This window comes from Catharus ustulatus, chromosome 8, assembly GCF_009819885.2.
Source record: "Catharus ustulatus isolate bCatUst1 chromosome 8, bCatUst1.pri.v2, whole genome shotgun sequence".
NCBI classification, from domain to species: domain Eukaryota; kingdom Metazoa; phylum Chordata; class Aves; order Passeriformes; family Turdidae; genus Catharus; species Catharus ustulatus.
The window spans coordinates 20,434,408-20,457,070 of record NC_046228.1 but is presented as its reverse complement, the minus strand read 5'-3'; the positions used below and the strand labels follow the sequence as shown (position 1 = coordinate 20,457,070).

Sequence of the window (22,663 nt, the reverse complement as noted above, 5' to 3'; positions counted from 1 at the left end):
TATTATCACGTTGTTGTTTTGGATCTCACTTTTCAAAGTCTGCATGAAGATGCTGCAAGTAGGGCTTCTAGTTAATTGAAGTTATTTTTGTGGCTTTTGCTATCTCTACAAACTGCAGGAGAAACCTTGAAGGAGAAACAAGCCCCCAGAACTGCCCCGAAACCATCCAGCAGCACCAGCAGGCTGAGGGAATTTAAAGAGACAGTGAGCAATATGATCCACAGCAGACCACAGCAAATTTCCCAAACCATGCAGAATTCCCCTCGCGGGGGCAATAGTGTGGATCAGGCAGAAACACGACCCTCAAAAAGCCTGCCTACACACCCTCGAGACTGGGAGGTGGAGAGTACCAGTAGTGAGTCTAAATCCAGTTCATCTAGCAGGTACCGGCCAACGTGGAGACCCAAAAGAGAGTCTCTGAACATAGACAGCATCTTCAGTAAAGACAAGAGGAAACATTGTGGCTACACTCAGCTTAGCCCTTTCTCTGAAGAAGCAGGTAAGAATTTGAGAAGGTTTATTTCAGAATGTGTGGGAAGTGAAATTTTGAATGCAGAATTCAGGTCAGTGGTGAGTCATGTCTGTGAAGACTAAATCTTGTGTGGGTATTCATAGTGCATGTATGGTAATTCTGTTTGACTTCTTGTGCTATGTTTCCTGTCTAAGGAAAAATTATGGGAAACAATACCATCTACCCTTCTTAAATGGGCACAGACTATGTTACTAAGTGACTGAAGTTCATCCTTTGGAGTAAGCTTTTGTATTGCTCTTTTTCCTCTGGCTCATCATGATATTTTTACTTGATGGGTCAGAGTATGGTGCAGAAAGTACTTTGTGTATCAGTGCAGAGTTCTTGTGAAGGTAAGAGCCTGGAAGCCAGTGATGATTTATCTGGGAAGATTTTACAGCTGTGCAGCTTGTACATGGAGACTTTGCTGGTTTTGAGAGTTGAAAAGAATTGGGAATCATAAAGGAATATGTAAAGGGAAGGTGAAGGGAAGAGAACTTACCTCCAGGGAAGGAAGGGAAGCAAACAAGAATTAAGTGGAAAGACTGTGAAATGTATAACGGAGAATTACAAGTTCTCCTTCCTCTGTATAAGCCATAAATGGCAAAATAAACAATGTAAAAAATGAGAGCATCTCAAATAGATATGACAGAGTATTGGAAATGCAATAGGATATACTGTAAAATTATCTTGTACAAATAAAAGTTATTATGGGGAAGAAAGGATTTTCATTCCAGACTTAATTGTTACCTCAGGGGGAGTATGGTAAGTTATACTAAAAGGGAAGGAGTCAAAGATAGATTTGTTGAACAGATTATTGCTCAAAATTGCTAGAAAAGCTGTAAAAGTATTGCATTTTTCTTGCTTAATATTGTAGATTTTATACAAAATTAAGGATGATGCTTCTGATTTAAGCATAGTTGAGAAGCTAACGTGTATGGATGTTTTACTGGTACTGAAGCTTAGGTCTTCTACCAAGCTATATTGTTTATCCTGGCAGGTAAAGAACTTACTGAGAATGAGGTGAAGGAACACACTGTTCACGAAACAAGGTCAAGCCAGTCAAACGTCAAATACAAGCGCGGGGTGCTGGGCCGGGGCCCCCAGCACCATATGGTGGATCAACATCCTCGCCTAATACAGAGAATGGAGTCTGGCTACGAGAGCAGTGAGCGCAACAGCAACAGCCCAGTTAGTCTGGACATGCCCTTGTCTGAAAGCTCAAGCACCCACAGGTAGATTTTAACAAAATTCATGTTTGGAATGATTGAAGTCTTGATTACTTTTTTGTAGTTACATAATGGTGTAGAACATTTTGCAAAACAGTGGTCCTAGTTTTAAATACAGCTTTATTGGAACAGGGAAGAAATAGCAGGGAAATGGGAGCCTGTTCTCAGTATAGGCTCCTACTAGTGAGAAGAGAAAAAAACGGGGCTCGAATGAGTGAGAAACATGGTATAAATTGATGCATCTGAAATAGTTATACCCTTAGTCTGTGATTTAAAAGCTTGTACTTTGATTATCTCATAACCCTTTTTGTTCCAATTAAACCATTGTTTCATAGACACCTTGTACAAAATGAGAAATCAATAGCCTTGTGCAGAAATCTTTGTTTTCAGACATACTTGCAATATTTGAAATAGACAGCATAATGTGTTTCTTTCCTTGACTTAGGAAGCTTCAGGTAACCACAGACTGGCACTGTTTATGGCCAGAATATGTAAGAATCTGTTCTGAACAACTCCTGGACCATGGTTTTAATATAAATTGCATAATCTTACAGAGGAGAATAGAATTACTGTCCTCCTTGTTATCTTTCCCTTCCCCGTTTCTTCCAAGATTTTCCTATGGTAGACTTCTTTTAAAATTAAATTAAACTGCAGGTATATATTTGTGTGGATACAAAAAAGATAGATAAAATTTCTCCTGGAGAGATTAGTCAAATGGTAAACTCTAATTGCTCTCTTCTTGGAGGGATGTTCATATGAAGCGACCCAGTGCATTTGTTCCTGCTTGGCGTAACATCCCAAAGTCTCACAGTAGCAGCATCTTGGAAGTGGAGTCTGCTTCATCAATTGGGAGCTGGACAAACAGCCCACACACCATGGGAAATGGTAAGATACACTTAGTAGGGGTGGTTTTGCAAGGTAAATTGTATTGGAGTTGTTCTTTACTTTCTGGAGGCTTATGTTCACAGGGAAATTATAAGGAAAGGGCAAAGCAACTTTGAGGAACATAACTGTTTTACAAGAAATAATTATAAGATTTACCAAAGGGAATTGCTAAAAATTTTGCTGGAATATTCCTTTGGTTGTGTTGTTCTGGCATGTCTTTTGTGTATTGACTTAACTGATAAAATAAAGCTGTTTTTCCTGTTCTTTCTTTATAACTCAATATTCTGCCATCCGTCAAAAATACCATCCCAAACATAATTCATAACTTAGTAAAGTCCTAAAAACAAGCTTGCAATTCTGTACAAAATTCAAAACTGTCAGAACTGTGAATGTTTTTTTACAAGCTGTTTGGGCTGAGGCTAAGCTTTTTTGCTTGTATATCATTCTAAGCAAATGCTTTATTCCAGAGAGGGAAGGGAAGGGAAAGGCAGCTGGGGAGACATTTTCTGAATATCAGTAATGGTTGAACTGAGAATGACAACCGATAGATTTCTGTTGTGTAGGATAGTGAGGTGCTTTATTTTCCTCCCATTTTCATCCACTTAATTGCAGTGAGATGAAAAACATCTCTCTTGGAATCCATTTAACTTCCACAAGCCAGTGATCTGGCTAATTTGACACAGTATTATTTACAAATTATAAACACAGTAAGAAGCCTCAAGATTTCATCATCAGCTTAGGGTTATTTCTTGCAATGATTCTTTCTGTTCCATATGCTGTTTTCCTGAGTCAGTGAATCCATGGGCTGTGCTGCAGGGGAGCTTGGAGCACTACTGTATTGGATGGGGTATTATAAGTAAAATTTAACAAAACAAAATTTATATTCTACAATTCTGTGATCTCAGTCACTGTTAAAATTAACATTATTACCTAATGTTAATTTTATTTTCCATTAATATTTCCTTGTCTTTTAAGGGATACTTTAAGAGATGTAGCTATCAAAAATGTTTGATCGGTTTGTTCGTTTATTTGTTTTGAAGGTGGAGACATCTTTGTTCCTTTAAAGAGTGAGCTGGATGAATTGCAAGAAGAGGTGGCAAGGAGAGCACATGAGCAAGAACTACGGAGAAAAAGAGAAAAGGAAATGGAGGCAGCAATGGGCTTTAATCCCCGTCCCAGCAGGTTCATGGATCTAGATGAACTGCAGAATCAGGGTAAACTTTCAATGAAGTATATTTTGCAAGATGGTAGTGCTGAAGTTTTTTGAAGTATCCTGTTCTAATTGTGTGTGTATGTCTCTTGCCACATCCACCCGTCATTACAATTTCGTACCTTGAGATAGTGAAATACTGTCCATTGCAAACCTGTAAAAAGTTTAAAAACTGTTTGGTATTTTGTCCAAATTTCTTTTTAAATGAGAAAACAAAGGAATGTAGAGATATTCTTAACACATCTGCATTTTTCCATTTTTTCAGTGATACACACTGTTAATAGTATTGATACCTAGTTTTATCTGTTAGCCTTTAACCAGCATCTTGGAATGAGCAGGGACTGTTTGTGCCTTTCAGGCACCTCAGCTCCACCTGCAGCAGAGGTGCTTTGTATAAACCATGGTTCTGTTTCTGCTTGATTTTAGTATCTTTGCAGCCCTAAGCAATTATGCTTGTTCCTGTCCTTGTGCTTTCCAGTCTTTGTCCTTGTCTGGCTGTGCACCCACAGCAGGTGTGGGGACAAGCTGGATCCAATTGAAAATCTGAGCTGGCTTAGGTTGCCTATCTTTTCTAGGGAAAAAAAATGTAAAAAATTAAAAACCAAAATTTGGTTGTGTTTTCCGTGACTCCTCCACTTTCTGGCAGGAGATGGCAGCAAAACAGGTTTAATTGAAGGGATGCAGCTGGAGCAGAGGGAACATGACAGGATTCACATGTGATACCTGTTTTAGCCCTGAGTCTCCATCAGCCGGTAAGAGGATTCAGGAGAAAGGTGGGATAAAGTGCACTGACCCAGTTAAGAGTGAACCTTGAAACCTGCTGGAACACTTAACTGGAGGTTGTTGGACAGTGATCAGAGCCAAGAGGGTGAATACCTGGGCTCTGGTCCAACAAATAAATGTATGTATGATCAGGGCAATCCCATTGTGGTATCCTGGCTTGCCAGGCCTCCTGGCATCCCCATGCTGCATCCTCCAACCTGATGTAGAAAAGGGTTGAGGTTGCTGTTTTGCTGCTCAAGGAGAGGAAGGAGAGGAGCAGCCCACAGCAGTGCCAGTTCTGGACACAATCCCAACTGTGTTCTGCAACCTACAGCCATGCCAACTGCTCAGCAGGCAGAATGACACTGTGCCAGTGGCAGCTGAACAATATGTTCTCCATGAGAATGTCTGACTGGGAATGTTTGTATTATTTTTGCTGTCCATCAGTTATCCTTTACAGTCCTGCTATGGCCTGCTGGTAACCAGGTGAAAAATTCTGATGTACAAAATAGATGGATATATTTTTTGTTGGTATAGTGTTTACTTTTGTAACATAAATGCCAGTGATTTAAAAATTGAAAAGTAAACCTCTATGCTCTGTTGAGCATGCTGTCTTCTCTGCTTCTCCTGCATGAAAGAAAGTGGCAGATTCTGCAATACATTACCTCTCTTTTTGATCTATTCTATTAATTGATGGAAGCAAAGATTGCTTGATTGCTTTTCTTTGTTAAAAAGAAAGTAAACTAGACTAATGCTTAATCAAAAGAGTTTAGTAGAATGTTTGAGTTCAGATGTGTTGACTTGAGATCTAGCAAAGTCTTTGCTTGTTCCTTTTAAGTCTCTCCCCATCCCAGTCAGAGATATAATAGTTTAACAGACTGCTGGACTGCCTGGAAGGCTTGCTTGTATGCAGAACTCCAGAACATTTGTGACTCATTTTCCCCTGAAGTAAACTGCTAAATTAATGCAAAGAAAGCTAACTTTAATATTCTGCCCTTGATTACAAGCCCCAGTTGCCTTGATTTTGAAACTGAAGGTTCTGCTTGATTAACTTACTGCTCTAACAACTCATTTCTCTCTCCAGTACTAGCTTTTAATGCAGGTTCTTTGGGGTTTCTGGTTAAAGAGTTTGTATTTACGTCTGTGCACCACGCTGTTGGGGAGCAGGTCAGCACGTGTTATGCAGATTGAGAGAATGTAATTTGTTGTTCCCTGATAAAGGTAGACACGTTCTCTACCCCAATGACAAGAGATGTTCCATTAAAAAGACCTACACCTAAACAGAGTCAAAGTCAAGTTTTCTGTTTTCTCTGCCTCATTTGAAAGTTTACATTTTAGTGCATAATTTGCATAATGCGTAATAGGTGACACAAAATAGTTTGGGCATTTCTTTCTCTCAGAAATGGATGTTATGATGCCACGACGCAGTTTCTTTTGTCTCCAAAATAATTTAAACTTCTCTTTTCCGACACTGTTTTCTAAATTGTTGCAAAAGGAATTCTTGACAGTTGTCCCATCTTCTCAGCTTCTGCCACCTTGTTTTTCAAATTGCAAGACTGTTGGGTTTTTATATTCTGTATGTTACTTACAGCAGTTAAATGTATGCTCTTAACTCCTTTATAGAAGTATTTCATGTAGGCATTTGTGTTCACCCTCAACTCTGAGTTTTCTTCCCTAGACGTGTTAGTTGTATCAGTTTGTTTCCATTTTGATGAAGAGGAGACAGATGGATTTTGTCAGGAAACTTGCATACAATGAAAAAACCCTAATCTGCTGTATTTCTTTTACTGATACATTTTGGTTTAGATTAGGTTCTAAATTTAGTTTAATTCCTTCTTGACAGAAATCATTTGAACTGACTCTGTTACATGTCTGTACCATTTTTATACTAATTTAAAGTGTTGAAAACAGTAGAGTAAGCCAGTACAACTTTCCCAACTAAAGAAAATTTGAGGGAAAAATTGCGTTTCACGTTGTTTTACTGTGTGCATGTCAAACATATCAGGGTGCTCAAGATGTACTTCTGCTTAGAGAAGGTTAGGTGGTGCAGTCTGGGATATCCACAGCCTCTACAAGAATCCGTGTGCGGAAGGATTTGGTGATCACAAATGGGATGAGGGTAAGTGAGGGTTCTGCAATGAATGAAACCAAAATGAAGGGTGCTGCCCATTTGCAGGGAGGAGTGATGGCTTTGAGAAGTCGATGCAGGAGGCAGACTCAATCTTTGAAGAGTCGCTGAATCAGGAGCAGAAGGGGGATTGTGCTGCCGCTTTGGCTCTCTGTAACGAAGCTATATGTAAGTAACCTTAACCGCCTGAGCTACTGCGCTTTGACTGTGTACTAATACAGAATAGAGTCTGAACCGCTGCATCTCCTCAAGTGCTCAGGCAGCAATATGGGGTCCAGCTGCTCTTTAGCAACATGAAGGTAGACAGAGTATTTGATTTTTATAAGCATTCCCATTTGGGGGTTTTAGTCCTATTCCTCTTCATCTGTTTTTTCATGTTTGCATTCATTTTGTTGTTCTCTCCAGTGCTAAGGTAGTAACAGCACTGGAGTGCTGATGTGCCCTTTTTGGTGCTAACTGGTACATTTCAACAAGCACCTGGTTGGTGCTTCCCCTTGCCACTCAGTCCTCACAATTTTTCCCTATTGTCAGGCTGATTGCAAAGGCCATTAAGCTCCCCTGTTTTTCATGGAGGGTGCATAGGAAGAAAATGGTAGCCCACTCTTTAATCTTCTGGATTAGCAGAAGTGAACTATGCTGTACTTTAAATTTCATGAAGAAAAAAAGCATTAGGACATTGAAGTGCTTAAATGCATTGTGACCTTTGAGAATGTGTGCTTTGTGATTTCATTTTATTTTTGGTGTTTTTCCATTATGACTGGCTGGCTGTCTCACCCCATGCTCCCCTCTGTCTGTGTAGAATGGCTGCAGACAGGGTGAGTAGCTCCTGTGCTGTTTGCATTTAGAAATTGGCTTTTATTGGACTGCAGAGTAAAGGGTGCAGCATACAGCTGTGGTGACAGCTCCATTAGCTTTCATTCCAGCAAGGAATCTCAAATCCTAGCTGGGTATTCCTGCACACAAAGGGAGTCCCAGGTATGGAGGATGCAGGAGAAGAGTACATGACAGGATGAAGCATCATTCTAGTAGGGCTGGAAAGACCCTGAGTGAAGGGATGAGCAATTGGGCTAAAACAAGAATATTGTTTTTGTTTTATTTTGGTTTAGTTTCAATTAATGTGTTTGTACACCTGGCTAAGCTGAATGTGCATTAATGGAAACAGTAGCATCCTTGTGAATTCTTTTGTGGCAGTATTTGCATGGTCCATGTTTTTTGTTCCTGCTGCATATTTTTTCTTTTTTTTTTTCTTTTTCAATTTTATTCCTTTTTTCTGTTTGTTTTCTGCTATGTTTTCTTTTGCATTTTAGCTAAACTAAGACTTGCCATGCATGATGCCAGCGCTAGCACTCACAGCAGAGCCCTAGTCGATAAGAAGCTGCAAATCAGTATCCGAAAAGCCCGGAGCCTCCAGGATCGCATGCAGCACCAACAGCCACCGCAGCCGCTGCCTCCGCCAGCCTGCCACCCACCACAGGGCGGCACCATGGCCCAGCCTACAAGGTAGTGCGAGTGCCTCGCCCAGCACGGACCTGGGCTGCATCTGTGAGCAGCGCAGTCTGCAGAGCAATAGCAAACGATGTCTATTCCCCGCATAGTCCAAGTCCTACTGTGTTACACCTATTCTTTTCTTCTCTAGGTTAAATCCTGTTATAAAACAGTCAGCTACCCCATTTTCCCCCTCCCCGCCACCCTTTCTTCCAGTCTTTATAGAATAGTCCAATGTGCATGTGTTCAAAATGTGATCTGTGACAGAGAATTGTAGCAGTCAGTGCCTGGCAGCATTGATGTCTCATGCACCAAGGGGAAAAAATACAATAGACAATAATCTGGCTAAAAAAAGTGGGGATACTTTAGCATGAAATGTGACTGTTTATAATCAGGAGCAGTTTCAGGACTCGGTAAAAGACTGTATTACAGTCAAAATTTTGCTGTAGTTGTTTTTATGTTGGGAACATCAACCAGTATGTTAGTGCTCTGTAGTTTGAAAACTGTCAAGTACACCAATCTTTTCTTTCTAGTCCACTTCTCTAGTGGTGCACTGGTACAACTCTTGAATCCAGATCCTGATCCTGTCACTTTGACTCCATCATTCTTCATTTTCTTTCTGTGCTTCCCGGCATCCTGTAGCCTGGCTTACCAGCCCTCCTCAGCATCTCTTCATGACTCTTTCTTCCATACTGACTTTAACTACAGCATAATTAACTCTGCTATAACTGATCCTTTCTTCCTACCCTCTTTAGCATGCAGCTTAATCCTCCTTTCTTCCCATGCCATTCCCTCCTAGCACTAGACCATCCCTATCCAATTCCTAGGCTATTTCTTGAACTGTTACTTTTTTTCCCTCTCCCCTTTCTTACATGTTATATTACCAGAAGCTTAGATAAAATCTCAGATGAGAATCCTTTTTCTGTTCCTTTCTGTAAAATGTTGGGTACAGCTATATACAAACCCAGTTAATTTGCACACCTGCTAGGCTGTAGTTCATAACGTTCTTTTCTTTTCCTGCAGTACCTGAATTACATGTAATGAAAGCTGATCTTGTTGTCAATCAGGGGTCCATTATATTCTCTCTTACAGGAGAAATGCAGACCTCAAATTAGGCATTTTGGCAGATTCTAAGAAAATGAAAGGCACTTTCTTAACTAGTTTTGCTAATGCTAAACTCGCTCACTGCTGCTTTGTGAAAAGAGCATTACTTTTGCTAAAAGTTAGATCCAACTGAATGTTAATATTTCAGTTGAAGAGAAAGAAAGCCTTTTCATAGCCAGAGTTCTGTACTCCAGCTTTGATTTAAGTAACGTTGTGGACAGTACAAAGCTTGCAATTCCTCACAAATAATATTCTGTTGCTACACACATTAATTAGGTCTTCATGATAACTTTCATTCCATGCATATCAAGGAGGAAACAAAGCAGTGATTTTACAGTTGCCTTAAGTTTTCTGCTGGAGCTGATGTAGCCTGTCATTTTCTCATAGTTGGTGGACTTAGTACTGTTTGTTCTGTCTGTATGTTAAAATGCTAACTAAATGCAGAAAAATGCCAGGGATATATATGACCCAAGAATATAACTGTCTTGCATTGGTACTTAAAAGAATGAACATTATTTTCTAGAAGTATGCTTAGAATGCACATTATTGCAAAGTTATAGTTATGTATTTAGCTTGAACTTTATTTAACATTTTGGATAAATGTCTCAAAGAATGAGACTATAAAGGTGATAAAAGAAAAATTTAAACCTGTTCTTCCATTCATCAAGTCATTCTTCATGAAGTTGCCTGGAGAGAGGGGCCTTGCAGAAATAATGTCAGTTCATGTTCAGATCACAAACATGTCCAAAGTATTTTAAAATACATCTGTTACTGTTGAAAACAGCTATTCTGTTTTATTTTATATAAATGCTATTCTTACTCTTCTTACAGTTATCCCAACTCAGTGTACTGGTTGAAATGCCTCTGATGCTGTACAAGAATACTTCATATAGAGGCTATTGGTAGCAAAATACTCTCAAAAATATGAAATGGATTCAGTTACTGTTAGAGTAGGAAAACCAAGTTGGAAGCAAAGGACTAACATGAATGTGTTTGGTGAATTAATGCAAAGTCTTCATGAGAATACAGTGAGCAAAGTGTGTTGAGCTGTATGTCACCTAGTGCGAGGTCTGTACCCTAGGAATAAACGTAAGCAATGACTACTGCTAATCATTTACTCTTCTGTGTGTTTTAGTGAACAGACTGGCCCGCTCCAAGTACTGCTGAGCCAGGAGGTACCACTGGAACCCAACAAAGAAGTGGAATTTGGGTCCAGTTCTTTCTTCCACCCACCTGCTTCCTGCCATGAATTGCACTCATCATTATATCCAGAGTCTTCCTCCTTGCCCCCTTCTGAAAGCAATCCATCCAACAGGATCTCTCCAAACTTCCAGTCTGCTTCTGCTGATTTCCATGACCAAGTTCCCTCTTTTCCCTATAGGCAAGGGTTGGCAGAGAGGTCTGCAAGAACTGAGAATGATGCCCACAAGAGTGGGGAATTTGCTGACACCAGAGCCACAGGGCTAAAAGACTATAGGGATTGCTGCAGTAGCAGCAAGTTAGAAGAGGTTCATAACATAATGCCTGTTCTCACACCTCAGTACCAATCCAAGACTAACACAATAAACTCTGGGTCTTTGCCTGCACTGTTTCCCTGTCCACAACCACCACAAGCAGCATCTCCTGAAAAGGACAGCCAGCACAGTCCTTGTTCCAAACTTGCAAGCTCTCCAGTGTGGCCCAGCATTGATCATTTAGGGGCCTATCATGCAATGACCCCTGCAACTTCATCCCCTACACAGCAGTGCTCCTCGGATCCTTTGCAGAAAAATAAGTACTACAGAGCAAACAGCCAGGAGATTTTATTACCCTCACAGGGTGAATATGGCACAGCAGACGGTTGTAAATCTGAGGCTTTTAGCACAAAGGGACATGTTCGCTCCTTGGCAGAGCAGTTTCAGAAAATGCATGCAGTCTCCCAGAGAAAAGGTACTCATGAAAAAGACTGGATTACTGCAGTGTGTCAGGATGAGAAGTCTCCAAAGTTAACACAAAAATCTTTCATCAACCATAACCAATCTTCTGGTTACAGACAGCTAATCCATCAAAACCAAGAAAACAAAAATCAATCTTCTGAAAAATTACACTCAACTGTGGATATTAGGGACGGGGTAGTTTCTTTGAAGGGTTTTAGTGCCCAACATGTTGCTTCTATGAGTTTTTGTTCTCAGAGTGAAGAACTGTGTAGAAGAGGTGGACAGAATATAGCAGACTCTGTACCCTACGTGGAAAGGCACTGTCATGATGGAGGAATGAAAGAGGTGGATGATGGAGCTGCTAGTAGCATGGTTGCCTCTATGCCTGTGGACCGTTGGGTGAATAATGTTAGTAGGTATTACAGTTCCCGGAAGGCTAATAAGAATACTGAATGGCTTCCTGTACCTGGGAGGAGTCCACTCCTTTCTGATCAGAGAGCAGTTGGAGATGACTTGAGCAGGATCCCAGTACACCTGCATCCACAGTGGAATCAAGACACAGAACAGGAGCTCTCAGAACTGGAATCCCTCTATCAGACTAGTCTGCAGGCATCACAGGACACTAGGCCTTTCTTGGGAAGACAGGACAGTGCTAGGTATCCATTTGACCAATCAGGTAAGAATGATGCAGTTGTTTTTCTTGGTTGACGTGCCTATGTACTCCTGTGTAGGTGAAGATGCGTTTGCCAGTTGATTTAGTTGAACGGGTATTAATTTGTGCACAGATGCAGAAAAATTCAGGTTGTAGACTCTGGAAACATTACAGCTAACTATAGAAAGCAGTGTGATAGCACTGCCTGAGGTGGCTGCGGAGTAGCTGTTGATCATGGCAAACATCTGTTAAGAGTAACAGAAATAATTGATCCTCTTTTCAGGGAGCTAGCTGCTTATGTCAGGGTAATGAATTTTGCTGTTTGAAAGTCCTACATCTCCTCTGGAATTTATTAAACTGTTTCTGTGCCTGATGTTAATGTTCTCCACATTGTGAATTTTAACTGATTGTATTGTAGTTGAGAATTTGGTCTGTATTTGGTTGAGGGAAATAGCTTCTAACAGTTTATCAAGATCTGAGAGTTGTACTTTGCTAAGGACTGCCTGCTTTAAGTTCTGGAAAATTACTTGTGAAAGCAGTGCTTTAGGGTACGTTAGGATCCATGAGACCTTGTGGATTAGCTGGTGCCGAAAGAAAATGAACAAATTCCATCGGTGAGGACAGCCAGCTGTTGCTGGAGACAATCAATTAGAGTCTGATGTCAGCAATCTGGTTCCATTTAAGTTGATCTAATCTCCTGCCTGAGATAGGGCAACCTTGCTTCTCTGCTTCACAAGTGAAGCAAATTTCTTTATAATCTGTTATAGCATTAAACTATGAATTTTCTGGTTAAATACAAGGCAACCTAAAATTGGATGGGTACCAAAGTGACACTGATATAGCTGTACACATATTATATATATTGCAGTGCATGTATAAGACAGGTTTTCTCCTGCCCTGCACCCGTGGAGGTGGAGCCTCCATCATTCTTGACAATGTTAGACCTGGCTGTGACTCGAGTGAGTACTGCAGTAAAGTCTTGAACAGGTTTTTGTTGAACAACTTGAGTTTTCTCTGGAACTCTCATGTCTTGCAGTCCACTCACAGACCGGTTAAGACATCAAAATGTGGATATTTACCATTTGTTGTCCTTTTGGTTTACTTTCAGAGTTAGGCAGGATCTTCACAACTTTGCAAATACTGTCTTGTTTGGGCTTGAATCAGAAGGTCTTGTATGTTCTGACTTAGCTGACTGATTTTGGAAGTTCTTTCTGGAAATCTACCAGCATAAAGCCCAGTTAGTTTAGTGGTACCTAGAGTTTCAGAGTTCTGTCATCAAATGAGCCGTTTCATATGCTGACTTTTCTTGCCTATTTTCCCACCAGGTAGATCTTTTGAGGATATTCTTCTAAAGTAAAGTTTGTATTTGAGATCTTCTGGTTTGCTGTAACTTTCTGTTGTTTCTTCCTAAGTTCTGCAAATTCTATATAAAAACTGAAAAGTTTGAACCACTGCATCTACTGTGATGAACTGGATAAAAATCACCTGAGTTAGGTCTAGGACTGCTCTTTTCTTTTAACTTGGATTACCTATTCATTTTCAAATGGTGTTGAAACTTTGACCCATATCAACCGGTTTTGTCAGACCTTTGCATTCAGAATCATGGTGAAAAGACCTCTGTTTCATTAGAGGAGCTTTACAGCACAGTTAAAGCCAAGACTTGCTTCCCCAAATGTAACTACCTCATTGCAGAAAAGGTGTTACCAGCATATCACCTTTCTTCCTTTATAGAGGAACTCCCTGTGACTGGTTTAATTGATCTGTCTATTCCATGCGAAATTTTAGGATTGTAACTGGTTGATGGGGATTTCACTGAAGTGAAGTAATTGTAGCAATCCTAGTTTAAAATCACATCTTTAACTATTTAATCATCACAGCAAATGGCTGAGAAACTGTAGCATTGAATGGGAAGGAGCAGGTGAATGCGTGAAGAACGTGAGGCTGACTTGTTTATCCCAAGTAACTTTAGATAACTTCCTGTGGTAGCTAATTTTCTGGGTTTTTGGGCCCTCTAAATAATCTCACCTTTGCATCAGGCAAGTCTTGGTGTGCAGTTAAATAATTAAATAGTTCAATTAACTGCTCCCCTGAAGCCTGCAGAAGGGCCAGGGAAGCAGGCACAGGATCCTGACAGACTGTCTCCCCTTGAAATGTTGGATGTTAGCTGATGTATTCGTGTTCCAAGGATCTGTGACTTCTTGTTCTGTGTGTATAGTCCCTCTGTCTTTGCTGGAATCAGACCTAAGGTAGTTAGAATTGTGCCATAACATGCAGTCAGGTGTTGAATTAATTAGTATTTTCCTTCCCAGTCTCTGTGAACCTGAGTGTGAAGAAGCTGCCTGCTACAACTGGCATGGGTCTGTCGAAAACCCCAACAGCGGAGATCGAGCGCAGTCTGTGTGGATCCACTGTTTCTTCTGTCTCCAAGGTGACATTTTGGTTCTTGAGATGTACTAGAGGGGGAAGGGCTCACCCTGTGCAAGAGAGAATTTACAGTGGGATAAGTGAAGTACATTATGAAAAAGATACTGGGGTCATTGATACTAATGCTAGAAAGAATTTTAAGTGCGGTCTAGCTCAGGATTAACTAGCTAAAATATGAATGACTCATGCTACATGCAACTTGCATGCAGTCAAATTATCTAAATTCTGGCTTGGAGGAACGCATTCCTGAAAACATTAAACTCTAGTCTCTTTGAATTTAGTGATGTAAATTCTCTTGCTTCACAGCTGATGATAACTGCTTCTTAGTTTTACCACTTGCAGGGCCCTGCACAGGCTCTTTTTTTTCCCATGCCACTACATGTTTTTAAAGTAGGTGATAATTTGGTATTTGCTACAGTTGGTAGTTAGTCACCTCAGAGTGGGAGAAGATTCTTTCTCATTTTTCCTGGGAAGAAACTGTTTAAATAACTGGCAGTTACATATCACTGCCTGTGTATGAAGACATGGAAGTATTTTCAAGGGGAAATGACATTTCCTGTAGTATCTCTGTACTTGTTAAGGGGAGCTCAAAGTCTGTTCCTTTATAGAATAAAAGAAAGAAAGGATGGAGTAAACCTTCCCTTGCTAGCATAAGATGAACAAGCTTCCAGCATTCATCAAATAATCCTAGATATTTTCTTTTTGGTTATGAGAAGACTGTAGTACTTTATCGTAAGATGATTGTCAGCTGCAGCCATGATTATCTCTCCAGGGTCAGTAATGCCTGTAGCAGCAGTCAATCCTTAAGGCAGATTCATCCCACTAAAGACATTTTGTCCTGGCTTTTGTAAAAGAACATATCTCGTTTAGACAAATCAATCTGTGTATATTTACCAAGGGAAGAAAGGCTATAAGGAATAGTATTTTTAGTAGATCCAAACAGACCCATTTATCTTAAGTTTTCAGAATAGTACCTGAATTTAGGATTTCAGGAAAGAAAAGGTCATTAAATATCATTGAAATATATTTCTATTCACCTGTTGCCTGTGATTATTGTACAAAATTGATATTATGGAAAGCCTCGTCTGAAATGTGTGATATTGTCTGCAGGTCACATATACCAGAGAACATAACAGGGAGCCAGAAGAGGAAATATACAGTGCAGAGAATTTCCGTCGCATTGCTCGCAGTCTCAGTGGGACAGTTATCTCAAACAGAGAAGAGACCTTGGTCTCTTCTCACAGTTTTGTAAGTAGAATGATGTACAGCTTTCCAAAGAGCTATCATCTGTGTATAGGGTTGCTGTTTTCTCTGTCTACATTTAATAGTTAGCAAACAAGATAGAAGACAACTCGGTGATAAGCCATGATAAAAGCCTGTCTTTTTTGGTCTGTCTTTGGAAGAAGATGAACTTTTATATACATAGTAAAGCCATCTTCTTCAGGTGTCATTGCAGAGGAGTGGCTGCTGCAGCTGGTAGGCATGTCAGCTAACATTACTTGCCAGAATGCAGAAACAGCCAGTATAAATATTTTTTCAGTTGACTTAAAGTATCTCCAAACACCTATAATTTCAAAAAACCCCACCAGTACCAATATGCAAATTTCTGCTCTCTTGGGAGTTGATTAAGCCAGTAGCATTTTAGAGAGTAAAAGTAAACATTAAAGGTGAGACAATTCAAAATTTGGTGCAGACAGTTATGTACAGAAAATAACTAAAAGTAAGGGGATTGGTCTTTCCTTTGTCCTCTCTGTTAAGTAGTCTTAAATGCAATTTTAAAAAACACTGACAGTGTTTAGTAACACAGCTAGATATAATGTCAAGTTTTGGCTTGGACTGAATTTTTTGCAAACTCTACTTAAGCTTTTATTTGAAACGAACTGTGTTACAGGTGTAGAAGAGTCTCTGTTGCAAAGTCAGTTACCAGTTATTGTCCAATTGCACCTCTCTGCTGTGTACCATAAACTAAGTATATGTCAACTTTGAAGAGTTTGCTCCTCAGCGTGCTTTAGTTAAGGGCTCCGACATACCTGGAAGTGCTGGCAGAAGCAGTTAAAAACCTCTAGCTGTCCAAGACCCACTCTCCCTGCTGAGGTTTCTGTCCCCACAACACAAACAGCCAATAGGATGGATGTTACTACTCTTCAAGTTAGGCCCTATGCTCAAGTGTATGATGGTTTGTTGCTGTGCCATTCAGCTATCCCTGCTTTTTGGGGTAGGTATCTCCTAATAGAGGGAGATGATAAAGCACAGGTAAATACTTCAGCTGTGACAGGTAAATCTGTTCATAGCCTGGAATCAGAGCTTTCAATAAAGCCTGCTAGAAAACAGGAAGAATCAGCAATACTCTGTTTCATGGCTTGTGTAGTATACCATTTCTGGTACTGACTGGCCTGACATTGTTTTGTGTATTCAGTTTGTCAACCAAACCTCCAAGAGTGGTTTGTGTTTGTTTTGGCTTTTTCTCTTTGGTATAATTCTAGTCTAATGATCCTAAGTAGCCCACGACTTCAGTAAGAGCCTTACTGGATTGATGCAATTTTTGTCTGTCTTTTTCACATACAGATGCATGTTTTTGTTCCAGTGACTCATCCTTTTCTTCCTTGGATCAACACCACCTTTGCTTGTTTCAACCCAACTCTGTGTTTACTCATCATTTTATGTTCTGTTCTTCTCCTTTCTCATTTTATAAAAGGAAGCACCAAATACGAGGAAAATGCCAGTGGACACCAGCCACCGTTCTTCCAGCTCCACTTCCCTTCCTTTCCCCCATGATCCTCCTGTATTTCCCTTTGATCCCCAGCACAACCCAAACCAGGTGCAGCACCCACCCTATGATGTACTGATGCCCAGCATGGTGGGCAAGGCACGTAAACTGTCAGGTAATAATCACAGGACTTTTCATCCTTCTTTGTGATCAGAAATACTGCTGAAGTACAGCTCCTCAGTTCTTGTCTTTCATAATGGAGTTTCACTATCTGCCTGAATTCCTCCAGAAATCTGGAAGGACAAATCACATTTTCTCTCCTCTGCCCTTTGGAATTTTTCTGTGGTTCTGTGCTAAATGGGCAAAACCAAAGCCAATAACCTTTGTGGAAACATTATGATGGCTTTATGTAAAATCATATTTTTTGAGTTATTTTCTTTAATGTAAAAGTAGCAGTAAGATCCATCACCTTGTTGCCATGTATGAGAGTACTTCCACAAGTTACTCATTCCCACAAATCACACATGTGCCAGTAGAAATAACTGCTTCCTGCATGAGAATTACTTTCCTGTGACAGCATCAAAACCAGTTTGATCTGCCAGCCTTGGAATACTTTGTTGGGCTCCTCTATGAGGAAACAAGGGGCTAGTAAAGAAATCTGTGACAGCAGCTGCAGTAGGATAAGGAGAGGAAATGCAGTGAGGAAAATGAATGCTGGAAAAGGTACAGCTAGCTTTTATTCAGAATTGCATGTCAGCAAGTATCTGGATGTACTAGTGATTTCATTGTTCTTCTGTCACCTGCTGGCCACAGCTGATATTTCAGAGAGGATTAAACAAATTATAACTAAGCAAAACTTTTCTTGAAAATTTATTTCAGGAGATCAGAAGAACATCATCCAGAAACTTCTGGTTGTGCCTGACAGGGGTGAAGCTTTCCAAGGTGAAGACTACCCAGGTGTGGCACTGAGCTATGGGAGTCTCCCTTGCGTACCCAAAGGCACCCTCTCCCAGGGGCAAAAGCCTCTTGTTAATTTGCATTTAGGAGGTGGAGCACCAAGTGTCTCTGGCCGTTTGCTGAACACAAGTTTTCCTGCTGGGCAAACAGCCACGTTACCAGATAAACGAACAATGCTCTGGGGGAAACATGCTGGCCAGCCAGGGAAGAGTTTACAGGAAGGCTTCCTCCAGCAGCCTTCACAACATCACGTGCATGAATCTCACACCATCGGTTGCAGACTGCCAGCCAGCACAGACTACAGCACTTTAAGAATACCACATGAGCCTTCTTGGGATGCTGGGGCTTCTCAAGGTTGCCCTGTGCCCCCATCCTGTGCGAAGGCCCCGGGTCCAAGGAGAGTTGATATGCCTCCAGAAGAGGACTGGCGAGAGAACAGCTACACCCCTCAGCCTGGCAGAAGGCGAATGCTGCCAATGCATGTGATGGATGGGACTTTTCCTTCTGCTTCCGAGGCACACCGAAATATGCTGGCTCGAGCAGCAGCAGCTACTGGCACCATGCAAAACAATGGCTGGTGAGATCCCATCCACTCCATGTGCCCCAGTGCGTACACCACTCTGTGGACTATGGTTTGTTGCCAGAGTGTGGATTGCATGGAGACAGGAAACTCTTTCAATCAGTATCTGTGCCAGTTTTGTCTTAAAATGTAGCTATACAGTATGTGGAAACTAATTGCACTGTATTTCGTTTCTGACACTACTGAACTGCTGTCTGGATGGGGAATCTGAACTATTCTGGTCCTCTCTTAGCAAACAAGTGCTATAGGAATGGTCACTGGCTTACGGGTAAGTTCAGAAGTGTGCACACGTTTTGAAGGAAGATGGCAACTAACAAAAGGACATTTTTAAGGACTCTTTTTCATGAAATGTAGCTTTGGTAAATTCTTCACAAAAATAAACCAATCCTTTTGTTTTCCTCTCCTTCCTCTCTCCTGTTGCCTTCCTAGGGGAAGAAAACTGACCCACCTTCCAGGTTCCAGTAAATCTGCACTTGGCAGGTGGCGGTTAATAAAGCAAGCACAGTTTTCAATGTTCTGAGATTTCATAGAGAGATCACAGCTGTAGTTGCTGCAGAGGAAGTGACAGGCAGACATGGTTCATCAGTAAACCCCAATTTTCTCTACTTCTTCAAAGCAAACTAATAATGCTTCAAACAGAAAAGACTGTTAATGCTGCACGCTTAACTACACCAATGTAAACACAGAATAAGTTTAACTATTTTAGTGTCAAGCATACTTGCTTTTGTAAGTATTTTTCAAATAAATCTAAGAAAATAGTTCTATTTACCTGTCTGTGTTTGAGCTTTCTTTTCTGTTTAGCTTTACTCTTCAGTTGGCTAGAAATTTCTGATTGATTCTTGCACATGAACAAACATGAGTAAACATGTTTATTCTAGTTCATTAACAAAGTTTATGTAATAAAATACTTAGATTTGAGGACATGCCTAATTTTGACTCAGGACTTGATGTGTTTCATTACTACTCAGCACTTAAATTTCTCCTCATAATGGAAAATAATTAAGTGTCTTTTCAAAAGTGTTTTGAGACTGACTTCTTGTTTTAAGGAAAAACTACTACATCTGTGCAGGATGGTAGTGTATGCAGATATACAGAAAAATCATTAGAAATGATGGGTGTGGTGAGAAGTGTCATTTTAATTACGCTTGCACTCCTGCAGATGCTTTCAGGTGGGGTTACAGTGTTCAAAAGCTTCGCGGGTTCTGTTCCATGCTTGTCCTGGTTCTGTTGGGAGCAGAGCTGGAGCTGTGGCGGTGCCAGTGCTGGTGGAAGGGCTGACCTGTCCCTTTCCTGCCACAACCCTGCTCTGTCATTCACAGTGCTCCTATTCAGTGACTGGAGAGGCTTTGCTCTCATTTCATGTTTGGCTTGATGGAATCCCATCAGTTGTTGCTGTTTAGCCTGAGACAGCCCTTTTCGTTTCAGTTAGTGCAATTGGTCAGTTCCTTGTTTCTAAATACTCACTTTTGCTTCTGTTCTTGTTGCAGTCTCCTGTAACTACATTTTACATTTGGAATTATATTGCACACTTCCTTGTACTTAACCACTCCACTAGCAGCGGTTACCAGAACAAAGCACTCTGCACTCTGTTCTTCTACCCCTCTCTTCTAAAAAAACCCTCATGACTTAGGACTTTTTGTATAAGAGTTTTGCCAACTTCATAATATGAAACTTCAATAGTGCTAATTTTCTAAATATGAACAAATGGAGTTTGTATTTTACTTGAAACACCTGTTTGATTCAGGTTTCCCAACAGATAGAGATGGCATAGCCATCTCTGTTTTCAGCTTTTTGATACCCTTCAGCAGATGGTGAAAGCTGCATTAGCCCCAGGATGGAACTGAGGACATGGATAAGTATTTGACACTTTGCTTGACTACAACTGTAAAAAATTCAGGTTGAGACTGAGACTTAACAGTCTTGATAATCTTAACAAGCTGCCGAAGTAAAGTACGAAGTCATCACTTCAAGAGTCAATATATAGTATGAAACTTTTGTAACTGAAGACAAGGTGCGTGCTTAGCTTTCTTTTGTCCTAGCAACAAGGAAAGAATGGAAGTATACTTACATAAAGCTCTGCAGAATAATTGAGTTGATGCAGTTTACGAAAATAATCAGTAGTAAACAGGTGAGGTTTTTTTAAGAGAACTGTTGTGTTTATTCTGTTACAATTCTAGCTACCAGGTTGCAAAAAACCTGGTCCTTTGTATACAAGTTGCTTTCTCTGAAGTTAACCAGCAGCTTGAAAAGGAAAAACTGAGTTCATATCAGCTCTTCATCTGAAGAGGAACAAACTGAAGTATTTTCAGCAATATATTTAACATGGGAAAAAATGCGAGACTGGGAAAAAATACTCTTGCTTCAGCTTGTGGCTGCAAATTTTACTAAGGTCAGTAAGATAATACTTACTTTGTAATTCATTTGACTAACATGTCTTTTCAGTGATATTTATGCCATACAAAAATCAATTACATAGTAGTTTAATAGCTTGTTAAAGTTCATTGTTGCCTATAGAGAAGGGTGAGAGGGGAGTTCCCACAGGAATTCAGGAGGTGTTTAGAATTCTTAAAGAGTTAACAGTTTGTAAAGCTTGCCATATAACCTTTTCTTTGTCCCCTGATGAGTATGTTATTGGATGAAATTAAATGAAAAGAATGCCATGCACACCTAAATTCACCTTTTTTAAATAAGTGAATGTCAGTTCTCTTAAAAATAAAATTCTCATTTCCTATGTTTCTGTGATCTCTCATTGTGTTTGTAATATGCATTTAGACCTGTGTAGAAAGCAAAAAAAGGTAATAATAAAATGAAAAGTAACTTGGTGTCCTAGCAGTAGCAAAACTATATAAATATGATTCTTCTGTGTTTGTAAAAACAACTACCTAGCACAGTTCCTTCTCTCAAAGGCAGCCAAGTTTGTACCTGCTGTTTGTGGCAATCACAATCACCTGCAGAGCAGCACATATGCTTAAATGGAGTGTGCAGCACTTGGGAGTTAACCAAAATGTGCCCTGCTTTAGAGAAGGGAAGTGCCTGTTTCTTTTTAACTAAGGCTACTGTACCCATAGTAAGATAGGGGAATTTGGGAAGAGGGAAGGAGCTGCCTTACTGATTATTTCCCCTAATTGCTAACATTGCTGGAATGGAATTACTAGTGATGTTGGGTAGGACATAGAAAGTATACACAGGATTCCAGAATACTGAAATTCATGCAGGTTTTGCATCTAATGTCTTGTAGGGAAAGGGGCAAAGGTGTAGGGAGAAGAGAAGGAGGAAAGCAAAAGAAAGGGTGGGTTGGAATAGGAAGGAACAGATGGATAGGTGAAAAAGGCAGAATGAAAGGAAATGTGTGCATATCTTCGCTCAAATGTGTCCCTTTTCAAGGAACACTCAGTAATCAGTCTAAAATTTCCTTCCTTCTTTCAGTGGATAGATTCCTGTACAGAGATGGTCCTCAGCAGCAATGGGGTGCTGAAGCTTTTGAGAAGGGAACATTGACTGCTGGAGAGAGTAGGCAATGTTCTTTGTGGCAGTCTTTGGTTATGTTCCTGCTGTGGCAAAGGAAACTGTGTAGAAGCACTTATGTACTGCTGCTATATGTGTAAATTGACATCAGACAAACAGTGTAGGTTAAACCAGTGTTTGTGCCACCTTGGGAAAAGATAAAAACATGCTTGGGATTTACAAACACCTCACTGAAGTTAGGTATGTTCTGGAGTCTCCTACCACTGTGCTCCTGTCTCCTGTTCAGCACTGTGACTGGTAAAAAGCAAAAGTATATTTTCATCCATCTGTGCTTGCTGCCTCTAGCATTTTATCACTGCATAGTCCAGAATCTTTTCAAGTCTAGTTACCTATCTGTAAGGCTTTTTTAAGGCTAATTCTTCACCATTACTGTTGCTGATGGAATTGCCTTAGTTTCAGAAAATGTTTTAGAAAAAGTATGTTAGATCAATTATATTTTAATTCTCTTGCTATCTGCATCATTCTTCTAGTTCCTTGAATAAATTTCTTTTTATCCTTTAAAACCAAAACAATGTAACTTAGAAATGTTTTTAAGATTGCTTTTTCATTAATGGGAAATACTAAGACCAGCTGTACAGTCACTTGGGAGAA

General features: G+C 40.2%; 1 protein-coding gene across 8 annotated transcripts in view; it reads left to right on the top strand.

The window, feature by feature from the left end:
• Positions 1 to 19,315, top strand: part of USP54 (ubiquitin specific peptidase 54) — a 92,214-nt gene extending 72,899 nt beyond the window's left edge. For 5 of the 8 annotated variants that reach the window (XM_033066792.1, XM_033066791.1, XM_033066793.1 and 2 more), the window contains 11 exons: positions 119 to 499; positions 1,509 to 1,743; positions 2,483 to 2,622; positions 3,663 to 3,836; positions 6,771 to 6,890; positions 8,030 to 8,222; positions 10,447 to 11,903; positions 14,189 to 14,307; positions 15,414 to 15,551; positions 16,999 to 17,185; positions 17,890 to 19,315. In XM_033066792.1, coding sequence (XP_032922683.1) covers positions 119 to 499; positions 1,509 to 1,743; positions 2,483 to 2,622; positions 3,663 to 3,836; positions 6,771 to 6,890; positions 8,030 to 8,222; positions 10,447 to 11,903; positions 14,189 to 14,307; positions 15,414 to 15,551; positions 16,999 to 17,185; positions 17,890 to 18,548 — 3,803 coding nt within the window. In that variant the 3' untranslated portion in view covers positions 18,549 to 19,315. Of the gene's footprint in view, positions 1 to 118; positions 500 to 1,508; positions 1,744 to 2,482; positions 2,623 to 3,662; positions 3,837 to 6,770; positions 6,891 to 8,029; positions 8,223 to 10,446; positions 11,904 to 14,188; positions 14,308 to 15,413; positions 15,552 to 16,998; positions 17,186 to 17,889 lie in introns of those variants that run through there. The other 3 variants (XM_033066796.2, XM_033066797.2, XM_033066798.2) reach the window with 3 other exon arrangements.
• Positions 19,316 to 22,663: the final 3,348 nt, after the last annotated feature.